This window comes from Mesocricetus auratus, unplaced genomic scaffold (genome assembly GCF_017639785.1).
Source record: "Mesocricetus auratus isolate SY011 unplaced genomic scaffold, BCM_Maur_2.0 Super-Scaffold_100003, whole genome shotgun sequence".
Classification (NCBI taxonomy): domain Eukaryota; kingdom Metazoa; phylum Chordata; class Mammalia; order Rodentia; family Cricetidae; genus Mesocricetus; species Mesocricetus auratus.
This window is the reverse complement of record NW_024429188.1, coordinates 83,165,904-83,178,092: the sequence shown is the minus strand read 5'-3', so window position 1 is coordinate 83,178,092 and position 12,189 is coordinate 83,165,904. Positions and strand designations below refer to the sequence as shown.

General features: G+C 37.2%; 1 protein-coding gene across 3 annotated transcripts in view; it reads left to right on the top strand.

The window, feature by feature from the left end:
• Positions 1-11,886, top strand: part of Il13ra2 (interleukin 13 receptor subunit alpha 2) — a 61,695-nt gene extending 49,809 nt beyond the window's left edge. For all 3 annotated transcript variants that reach the window (XM_040744525.1, XM_040744526.1, XM_040744527.1), the window contains 5 exons: positions 77-261; positions 1,720-1,865; positions 4,629-4,773; positions 10,684-10,799; positions 11,759-11,886. In XM_040744525.1, coding sequence (XP_040600459.1) covers positions 77-261; positions 1,720-1,865; positions 4,629-4,773; positions 10,684-10,799; positions 11,759-11,815 — 649 coding nt within the window. In that variant the 3' untranslated portion in view covers positions 11,816-11,886. The remainder of the gene's footprint in view (positions 1-76; positions 262-1,719; positions 1,866-4,628; positions 4,774-10,683; positions 10,800-11,758) is intronic.
• The last annotated feature ends 303 nt before the right edge of the window (positions 11,887-12,189 follow it).

Here is a 12,189-nt window from a genome sequence, read left to right as displayed (position 1 = left end):
ATATGATGATTTAAAACTGATCACTGAGATAAAAAGATGCTACTAAACATGTCCTGAAATATTTCTTTTGTTATAGGTATGAGGGCTTGCATCAGCCCTTGCAGTGTACCAATTACCTTCAGGATAATGAAAAAAATGTTGGATGCAAACTTTCCAACTTGGAGTCATCAGACTATAAAGACTTCTTTATCTGTGTTAATGGATCATCAAAAATGGAACCTATCCAATCCAGCTATAACGTTTTTCAACTTCAAAATATAGGTGATATGAATAAACAATGTCAACTTCAAATCCATTCATTCTAGTTTCCACTCTTTCTAAGAGAGCAGGAGAGACCAGGGGAGATAGTGAGATTTATGAAAATGATGGAAGTGCAAAGTCAGAACCATAAAGGCAGTAGAATATATGAGGAAGGAGAGAAGATACTGAATGATATATAAAATAGCCTTCTTGATCTAAGAGATAACAATTCATTTTCCACCTTGACTCTGCTATTTAGTACTATAGTTTAGTGGATGCAGATTACTAATTATAGAAACTATTAATCTTGACTTCAAATGATGAATGATTGAAAACCAAAACATTCTTACATCTTCTGAAATTGTAATCTTCATTCTAACAATTGTAAGATTGGAAGGTTCTAGAATCAGGCAGATCTAGCTTTGAACCTTGAATTTCCCATTTTCTTATTGCCTTTCCCTTTCTTTCTTTCTTTCTTTCTTTCTTTCTTTCTTTCTTTCTTTCTTTCTTTCTTTCTTCCTTTCTTTCCTTTTTTTAAAGATGGGGTCTCACTGTGTAGTTCTAGCTGTCCTAGAACTCACTCTGTAGACAAGGCTGGTCTCAAACTCAGAGATTCACCTGCGTCTGCCTCCAAAGTTCTGGGACTAAAGGCATGTGCCACCACACCCAGGGGTCTACAACTTTCTATTGTGTGAGTTTGGGTGATTGGCAGAAGGTCTCTGTTTCAATGTTCTTATCATATAAATGAAGATGAGGAAGATCATGCAACACCTTGTTGCAGTTTGACATATGGTAACCACAGCATAAGGATTAGTTAGAAAGTATTCAAAATAGTAGTAGTAATGGTTCAGTTGTTTCTAAAGTTGCAAAATAGGGGCATGGTTGCAATGATTTGGGTCTTCTTCTTTTTTTTTGGTTTTTACGAGACAGGGTTTCTCTGTATTGTTTTGGAGGCTGTCGGTACAGCCTAGCCTCAAACTCACAGAGATCCGCCTGTCTCTGCCTCCCCAGTGCTGGGATTAAAGGTGTGCACCACCACCGCCCGGCCTTTTTTTCTTCTTTGGGTTTAAATAGTTATCACTGTAGAATTTATCAAAAACAAATGAACAAAACTAAGTTTTCCAAATATCCAAATTTCTTAAGAAGTTCATCTTGATTGGCAAGCAACTTTGGTTTTCAGTCACATCATGAGAATAATCTTGTTTTGTTTTTGTTTTTCAAGACAGGGTTTCTCTGTATTGTTTTTGAGGCATCCTGGAACTCGCTCTGTAGACCAGACTGGCCTCGAACTCACAGAGATCCACCTGCCTCTGCCTTCCAGGTGCTGGGATTAAAAGCATGCACCACCAACGCCCAGCGAGACTAATCTTGAGCCATTTATTTTGTCGGTGAAAATTTCTGTTATGGAGTGTCCCTAGTTTTGGATGAGGGCTGCTGCTAATTTAGCAACTTACATGTTCCCTTCTTTCTGACTTTCAGTTAAACCATTGCCACCAGAATTCCTTCATGTTACTTTGGAGAATTCCATGGAGATTAGAATGAAATGGAGCACACCTGGAGGGCCCATTCCATCTAGATGTTACACTTACGAAGTTGTGGTCAGAGAAGATGATATTTCCTGGGAGGTAGGTTGTAATTATTTGCTAAAATTGTAAGAGTAACATGTAAATAAAATAGGATACTGGAGAATCAAAATCTCTTGCTGTTCAAAAGAGGAATGGACCATGAAAAGTATTTCTGTTTACTTTCCAGAAGACCAAATCCAGTGGACAAAGGAAATACTAAAAATGTATAACTAGATAATGTCAATTTTAAAGTTGCAAAAGACTCTGGATACAATCTAGTTATTTGTTTCCAATTATGTCTTAGTAAATTAAGTTACAAAACCACACACACACACACACACACACACACACACACACACACACACCAATCCCAGTTCCCTCTCCCTTCCCTCCTTCCCTGCCCCCCTATTCTGCTCCCCAGGGAGGGTGAGACCATCATTTGGGGCAGAGCCTAGGCCCTCCTCTGTGTGTCTAGGCTGAGAGAGTATCCCTCTATGGGGAAAGGGCTCCCAAAGTCCATACATATACTAGGGATAAATACTGGTTCTACTACCAGAGACCCCATGGACTACCCAGGCCTCCTAACTGACACCAACGTTAAGGGGGCCTGGTTTGGTCCTATGCTGATTAACCAACTATCAGTCTGGGGTCCATGAGCTCCCCCTTGTTGAGGTCAGCTGTTTCTGTGGGTTTCCTCAATCTAGTCTTGATCCCTTTGCTCATCACTCCTCTCTCTCTACAACTGGATTCCAGGAGTTTGGCTCAGTGCTTAGCTGTGGATCTCTGTTTCTGCTTCCATCAGCTACTGGATGAAGGCTCTAGAATGGTATATAGGTTAATCATCAATCTCATTACAGGGGAAGGGCTTTTTTTTTCCTCAATATATGTTTTCATTTAAATTAGAAACAGGCATGCTTCACATGTCAATCCCAGCTCCCTCTCCCACCCCTCCTCCCTTGTCCTTCCATCAGTTCCCTCCCAGCCCCCCACCCAATCACGACATCATTCCTCAGCAAGGGTGAGGCCCTCCTTGGGGGGGGAATCTCTAGAGTCTGTCATTTCATCCAGGGCAGGACCTAGGCCGTTAGGGGAAGGACCTTTGAGATAGCCTCTCTATTATTGCTTAGAATGCTAGATGGGGGGGTCATTCTTGTGTATCTCTGGACATTTCCCTCGTGCCAGGTTTCTCTTTAAACTTATACCTTTATTAAGGTATCTCTTTTCTTGCTCCCATTCTCTTCTTCCTTGACTCAATCTTTCTGATATTCATGTCCTCCTCCCTACTACTCTTCTCCCCTTTTCTATCTCCTATCTCCATCTCTACCCCCATACTCCCAATTTGCTCAGGAAATCATGTCCCCTTCCCATTATCTGGGGGACCATGTATGTCTCTCTTAAGGTCCTCCTTGTTTCTTAGCTTCTCTGGAGGTGTAGATTGTAGGCTGTTAATCCTTTGCTCTAGTTCTAAAATCCATATTTGAGTGAGTACATACCATGTTTGTCTCTTGTGACTGGGTTACCTCACTCTGGATGGTTTCTTCTAGTGCCATCCATTTGTCTAAAAATTTCAAGATTCCATTGTTTTTTCCCCACTGAGTAATACTCTATTGTGTAAATGTGCCACATTTTCTCTATCCAATCTTCAGTTGAGGGGCATCTAGGTTGCTTTCAGGTTCTGGCTGTTGCAAATAATACTGCTATGAGCACAATTGAACAGATGTCCTTATTGTATGAATGTGCATCCTTTGGGTATATGCCTAAGAGTGGAATTGCTGGATCTTGAGGTAGACTGATTCCCATTTTCCTGAGGTACAACCATAAGGTCAAAATTAAGAGTCCTCAAGGATACAAAAGATTTCCTAGACAAGAGGGGCTTGTAAGAGGAATGGTTGTTGTGTGTCTAATTACTTCCAAGTGTCAAGGATTTTGTGATTTTTTAACCCCACTTTGGTGTATGTTATTTTTATTTTTTGTTTCCAGTTTGGAGACAAGTAGAGACAAGAAGGTGAATTTTTGGTTCTCAATGATTCAATTCATGTAAAGAAGAGAAAAATGGTAAATGAGTTATTATCCTTGTTCCAGGAAGTTGAGTTGACTTCACAGTCAAACCGAAGTACATTCAAAACCTGAGTCCCAGTCCACTTAAGTCTATACTACATATTCTCTAGGCTCTGAAGAGAAGTTAAATAAATGAAATGCAATCATAGTGTATGAGAAGAACTCTTGTAGCACTTTGAAGTGGAAACCTGAAGTAATTTCTTTATTTTTTCTCACTGTAATCCTTGTGAGAGTTTCCACATGTTTTGTGATAATCTCATATCTGAAGTGAGAGTTTTGTACCAATTCCCAAGGACTATTACATAAGCCTTCAAAGGTTAATCAGAGCAAAAAGAGGAGAGAATGCATTTTGAGTATGAACACTCAAGTTTCCAGAAATTCTGCATTCACACGATGATTTTTTTTTCCTTCAGTAACTCATCTTATGTAGCTTGCCTTTTCCCACTTACAGAACCTGGAATGTTAGACATGAATCTGGACATTATGGACAGCAAACTATGTAGAGTTGTGACATACTCCACATACTGTTCCTTATTACAAGTAACCAATTATCTTGATAGAACAAAAGATAAAATTAAATACAATAAATTGGAACAAAAATGACTTCAAAAACCAGTGTACAGCAATGACCAAAGCTAGGATTATACCTTTCTAGTATCTCAATGCAGGTGTTTTATGTCCCAGAACATTTTGAAGCTGAGAGAGGAAACAACTGCAGCTGCATTTAGGTCAAAAGAACACACAATATTTTTTCTTGGCTTTCAGTCTGCCACGGATAAAAACGACATGAAGTTGAAAAAGAGAACAAATGATAGTGAAGAACTGTGCTTTTTTGTAAGAAGCAAAGTCAATATATATTGCGCAGATGATGGATTTTGGAGTGAATGGAGTGAAGAGGAATGCTGGGAAGGTATGAACTAAAAGGATAGGAACTAAGTAACTTGGGGCTGTTTGCTAGCAAAATTTATTTTGTCTCAGTGTGCTTGTAAACTGGAGATCGAAGGGTCCTGTGCATCCTGGACAAATGGGGGAAAAGCAAATACCTCAATAGATAATAGCCTTACTGAAAGCTAATGTTCCTTTGGAAGTAGGAGGAATCTTGCTCTGCTTTATTAGGGATGTTGTGTTTGTCTGCTGTGAACATTTCATGGTGCTCCTTGGGGGAAGGTACGGAGTCCATTTTTAAACCAATATTTTTGTGCTTTCAATTTTCACAAGAACATAACTGTAAAAGTAAGGTATATAACTGACTCCAAGTGTCTAATGCCAGCTACTGGTTTCATGTAGGTTGCTGTTATTAAAATACCCTGTCCAAAAACAGCTCAGGAAAGAAAGGGCTTGTTTACCTCATGATTCCTGGTTACAGTCCATTACAGCAGGAAAGTCTAGTTGGTAGAAATTTAAAACAGCTCTTCACACCAGCAGAAAGCAATACCTGCATGCATCTAACCACTGCCCAGGCAACTCCTTTTAATTCAGTCCACTGTCCATCCAATGAAACAATCCTGCCATATCCAGGGTGGGTATTTCCACCTCAGTTAACACAAATAAAATGCATCATAGGCCAACCTACTCCAAACAACCTCTCATTGCGACTGTCTTCCTAGGTGATATTACAGTACAGCAATCTGACAGTTACAACCTACCATCACAGATTCTATAATTAAGGAAAATGATCACTTCCCTTGCTAATGGAACATGATTTATGATAAAAAGATATTCAAATTTCACAGTGATATAAACTTAAAAGCCCAGAAGATGACACATAACATGATTTATTTCAGGATATATTAACATATTACAAATAACTGAGTCCAGGCCGTGGTGGCACACAACTTTAATCCCAGCACTTCAGAGGCAGAGGCAGGCAGATTTCTGTGAGTTTGAGGCTAGCCTGGTCTACACAGGGAGTGTCATTACAGCCAGAGGTGTTACACAAAGAAACCCTGTCTCAAAAAACAAAAAAACAAGAATCCCCACAACAACAACAATTAAAAAGCCCAAACAAACAAAAAAAAATCCAAGTTATTCTAATTTGATAATTATTCTAAATTGAAGAAAATCACTTCAGAATTGCTGATTTAGATATTTATATATGGATGTGGTTGCAATAAGCTGTAAATATATACAGTAACCTTTTATCAGTTTTTACTCTTTCACATAATTCGACTGGACTGGAATATTTGACTCTACCTCCTTACAAATACAGAAGAATAATTATTCAATTTTGTTTATTAAATTTTTTAGAGTACCTACTATGTTTCAAATTCTAGAGATTGGATATCCAGCAGTAATTATTACTTTTGTCAAGTCTATGTAGTGCTAAGTTGGGAAGAAATAAATCATAACCAAGAAAAATATACAACAACTAGGGATTATGGAGGAAAATAGTCAAGGCAAAGAGGAACTCAAGCAATGCATATGTATAATCAGAGAGAATACTATTACTTTTCTACAATTTTCATTTTTGTTTCCACTGTTGGGAGAAGCCTTCCTGCCAGCCTGGTTCCCAAGACGCATCAGCCCCAAATGAACACACAGGAGGCTATGTTAATTATGAAGCTGTTGGCCTTGATTGTTTCTTAGTTGCAAGCTCTGACTTAAGTATTTACTTCATCTGTTGTTAATCTAAGTATTTTTCTTACCGGAGAAAAGGGTCCGGACTTCTTACAGCTACATGATGACTCCCTGTGTTTCTCCTTCTCAGAGTCTTCCTCGACTCCTAGTCCCACGTATCTTGCTTCCCTATTGGCCAACAGTGCTTTATTGACATATACACAGGAATTATCCATCATCTCCTCTTTTCTGTCTAAATAAAAAGAAAGGTTTTAACTTTAACATAGTCAAATTATATATAACAGTACAGTTATCAAGTAAGAACACAGTTATAATATTTTGTCCATCAACATTCAGCAAGATTTAAAGAAAATATCGTCTATCCCATCTTTGTGAGTCCAAAGTCCTATATGTAGCTTATTTTTTATCAAAACTAAGGAAAACTATGATTATAACTATCTGCCTTCAACTCCATCAAAGACCACAGAAGGATAATATATAAACACTAGAATTGACAGAGACATCTTGCTGCCTGGACAGTCACCTGAAGTTCCTCTGTAATGTTGAGGCATCCATCTTCAGCTTATAGGCCACAGTGTATCCATAAGACTTCTCAGTAAAGCAGGAAATTTCAAACTGTCCGCCTGCATTGGCAGTCTGTCATTCATTTTTCTGTCTCCTGCAGAAAGTCTCGTAGACTCTTCCATGAATCAGGAACCCTGAATGACTGTTTGAGTTCAGCAGTCACATTCCTGTGGGTCCTGAATTTCTACTTTATACAGCAACAGTCAAGAAGTCTAGGCAAGAGCATTTCTTGTCCAAATGGCTAATCGTGCCATGTTGAAAACAAACTACATAACGAGTTTCTTTGATGCCCATCTTCCTCTCAGACTTAATTGGTGCTGCCAGGAGTAGACATTTCTCATTGTCAAGAAAAACTGTAAACCATTTTAAATGCCATTTTCTGAAGGTCTTTGAAAGGTTTGAAGACTATTTATCTCAAGTATATCTCTGTATATCTAGAAAACCTAACTAACCTAACTATAAGTTCTGACTTTTATAAGTAACTATCTATAGTCTGCACTTAATTATGCAATACGTTTTAAAAGATCAGTATAAGCACAATACTTAATCAAGAGGAGAAATATACACATCACAAAATTGACCTTGAATTTGTATCAATAAATGAAAAACCATACCAATTCAAAGTACTCACTTCCATACCATAATCCCCCTTTTCCTTTAAAAAGAGATTGTTTGTAATCATTAACCAATTATAAGCAATCCCATTCAAATGTAAACAAAGATTTATAGACAATATGGGGATTTGGAAGTCGCTCATTCCAAACTGCTTCGTGCTGGATGGGAGCGCTGTTTATACCATGGGGATCATGACAAAACTCAGAAACCTGTGTAAGTCCTTATTTTTGGGGTCTGTAAAGATGCATCATCTTAGCTGCCTCAATTGTTGGAACGCCTGGCCCACTGCTTCTGGGGGTCTTGGTTCATCAACCCACAGAAGCCTGGAAGGAATCCTCAGCTTTTCATTTTCTGTAGAAACATAAACAAAAACTCTTTACCCAAGTTACCAGTCCTTATATTTAAAGTTAGAAGTCAAAGCATTTTTGATATATATAAGTTGGATCTATTCAGCAGCATTTATAATCAAGTATAATTTAGCAGTTTTTCCTTCTTTAGCAATCAAAAACTGAAAAACACAATAGCATACAGTATCCAGACTCTCTGTGTATTTTCCATCTTTACGTGGCTTATTTATTTATCTATTATGATTACTTTATTTCTTTTACTTTTATTTATTTATTTATTTCTCTGAGACAGGGTTTCTCTGGAAGTCTGCCTACCTCTGCCTCTGGAGCAAATTCTCCCGGCGTGTGCCACCACAGCCGGCTTCTCTATTTATTTACCACTATGTCGTTTCTTTTTCTCTCTCAATCCTATGTATATTTTTAAACACACTGTAAACCTTTAGAGATGTTTCTTCATCCAAGTCTGACTTTATTGTAAATCTTAATGTTTTTCTGGCCACGTGTCTTATCTGTTAAAACCGTGGCTGTTTAAATTGCAGTTTTTTCCAAGATGGCAGGCATAAGCGTGATTCCAACACACTGCCTCAGTCTATGCTGACATCAAGCAAAAGCTGCTGCCTTGGGGATGTGGTCACTGCCACTTCCAGCTGTACATACACACCTTTCAATAGTTAGCAGATCCTCATAGAAGAACATTCATGTTTTTGTTTTGTTTTCTTTTGTTTTTTTGCTTATGCTGAGTCAGGAAGACTCCCTTAAGTGAGCCTCGTGAGTCTCTGCTTGTCGCTAGCAAAACAGAGGCCACCTGAGAAAATGCTGCTACCAAAAAGCCATGCTTCTCTTTGTTCTTTTGTTTCTAAAATTCATTTTAAGGCTTTGCCATTCTACGTGGAAATTCATATATCCAGCGGTAATTATTACTTTTGTCAAGTCTATATAGTCCTAAATTGGGAAGAAATAAATCATAACCAAGAAAAATATACAACAACTAGGGATTATGGAGGAAAATAGTCAGGGCAAAGAGGAATTCAAGCAAGAGATATGTATAATCAGAGAGAATACTATACTTTTCTACAATTTTCATTTTTGTTTCCACTATCAGATGTCTGGAACATATGTGTGTGAGTGTGAGTGTGTGTGTGTGTGTGTGTGTGTGTGTGTGTGTGTGTGTGTGTGTGTGTGTGATGTCTTGAGTTACATTTTGTCATTAGTCTATAAACTATATTAGGCAGATTTGGTGATTTTTCTTTACCACATTATCAGAATGTACATCTTTTTGCAGTACTTATAATCCTACCAGGAATGTTGATACCTGAGATTCATTTTGTCCTGACAGGTATCTCTTGTCAGAGTCTTAATTTAGACTTACAAGTTTGGAATAAATAATGTTGGAGTTGCTTGTAGTTTTAGGTTACAGTTTTGTTGGACACTTCAAGTTATAGAAAAACAGGACAGTTATAAGTATGCATGTATTTGTGTATATATTATACTTATATTCAGTTTACAAGCATATATTTATTCTCCTACAATTCTGAAGAGTGAAAATCTGAGCTAATGTTATTGACCACATTCAGGCTCTCAGAAGTGTCTTTTTAGGACAATTAAAATGTGAATACTATTTTTGTTATTTTTTGAGAATGTTATGTGATAAATTTTGATCATATTAAACCCCACAGCTCCTCCATATCCATCTTCACTTTTCTACCCTCCCAACTTTGAGTTGGCATTTCCTGACTGCTGGGAGAGGGAGGATCAGTTTTCTTTAATAACATGAGCCCTGATCATTTGACCACACTCTAAGTCAGGAACCATTCCCACCAGCATTTGGGCAACACACACTGGACTTGACAGTGGGGGGAGTAGTGCAACAATATTTTGGCAATAAAATAACTTCTTAGGAATTGTCCTGACTAGAGAACACAAACAGATCCTCATGAAAGGAACTGTCTGCCCTGACATTGTGAATTTTCCATGTCAGGAGATGTGTTCTGTTGTTTACTTCTCTGGAAATTACCCCTGTAAATCTTTAGTATGCTAAGCATTACAATTTGTCTCAAAGTTTTCTAGAAGCGATTAAGATCTGAAGGGAATAAGATGAATACAACTTGAGATGGAGGTAGATTTATAGGTCTGGTACTAAAGTTAACATGCTGTATGTTATTCCAATAACATTTCAGAGGTACTAGACTTGGAAGGACAGATTTGTTTAGGGTTTAAGTATTGTCACTGACAGTTCTTGCTACACAGAGACAGCATTAACTCTTCATTCCTGGGTCTGGTGAACACTTGGTGCTACAGTGCTTGCCCAGCATGCTCAAAGCCTGTGGTTAGAGCAACTACCTTTGCTGAAACAAAAGAAAAACTACAAAAGAGAGTGAAAAGAAAGTGTCACATCTGAATGCCAAACATCAAAGTCATCTCTTGTCCTTTAGTTCAGCCTCTAAAGTGTGAGACACATTTTAAAAGGTGACCTCACAAGTCATTACCCTCATGTGTATGTTTCTAATTGAAATGGAATAGATGTCACAGCTCAGCAAAGTAGTTCTTCTGTAGGAAAAGTTCCCAAACTCAGATCCATCTGTGGTGTTTGTGCTTTGCAAGTATGTCAACTTAACTCCATTTCTGAAGTACTGACAGTTCATTTATGAAATAACTCAATTTCAGTGGTATTTATAAAACTTTAACATTTCCCCTTTTATTATGATTTTTAATCCTAGGTTATACAGCACCAGACTCAAAGATCATTTTCTTATTGCCAATTTGTTTTTTCTTTGTATTCCTTTTATTACTTCTCTGCCTGATTGTGGAGAAGGAAGAACCTGAACCAACATTGGTAAGTTGTTCAAGGTTATATTATGCCTTAAACAGTAGACTCACAAAATCAATGCATTTAGAATTCACAGGCATGCATTATTTTCATAGTACCAGTTTATATTTTCTTTCTATTACTTTTATTACTTCTTTGCCTGATTGTGGAAAAGGATGAACCCAAAACAACATTGGTAAGTTGTTTAAGGTTATATTTTGTCTTAAACAGTAGACACAGAAAAAAGTAATTCATGGCTCATAGACTGCATTTTGTACTTTTGCCTGTTCACTATGAGATATGATTGATACTGTATACATTATGATATTATCATAAAATAGTCATTCAAAATTGATATTGAAAAACCATATTTTGGGAAGTGGCAGTTAATTTTGTCAAAATGGAAGAAAAATATGTTAGAACATGAAATTCTACAGATCTTTAGATTAGAAAACTGTACAGGACTTGAACTTCGGGAGACAAACAAGATTGGGAGGGGAAAAGGTGACATAGGTGGTAAGAACTTAAAACAGTTGGTCACATTCATTTATACGAAAACAAGAGAGAAGTAAATATATGTGTGCTTACCATTCATCTTACCTTCTCCATTCTTATTCAGTTCACAACACTAACCAAAGTAACCATGCTACGCACAATGGGATGGATCTTCCTATGCCACTTAATGTAATTAAGATGATTCCTTACAAATATGATCACAGGTCAACATGACCTGAAAATATAGCTCATTGAAATCCTCTTCCTAGATGATTCAAAATTGTGTTAGGTTGAACTTACCACTAACTATGAAGCAGACTTTAAGGATAAATGTACTTGAAAAAAAAGATCATAACACTGTTTTATAAAGATAGAATTGCAGATATGCAGGAAATGTTTCACTTCTCTACCTGTTATAGTCTGATTTGATAATACTTGTGAAATTGTGTTATAAATGATTTTTAAGAGACAAAACTCTTTTTGTATTTCAGAACTTCCATATGGATCTGAACAAGCAAGTTTATTCTTATGAAGAGACCCTTTGTTAAGCTACCCTTTTCCAGGTGTGAAGCCAAACACCATGAGTCATATTAAACTCATTTTCTCTTCAAATTTCAAATATGTTGAAATCTTATTGCAAAAAAAGTGTTTGTCCTGATATTGTTGGATTTTTGACCCTAGGGCTTAGTGTGTGATAGCCCTTTCTAGTACTGGCATTACACATGTGTGACACAATGCTCATCTTCATTATTGCATTTAGGTACATTTTATGGTGCACAAACTGTTAACAGATAGTAAATTTATTATATTATAGTAATTGTTTTATAAATATATGGTGAAAGTTCTATATGTACAGAAATCAAGAGATGGGCCAGATTTTATTTATGCTGCATTGTTAAAGTAACAGGATCTTGCAACTATG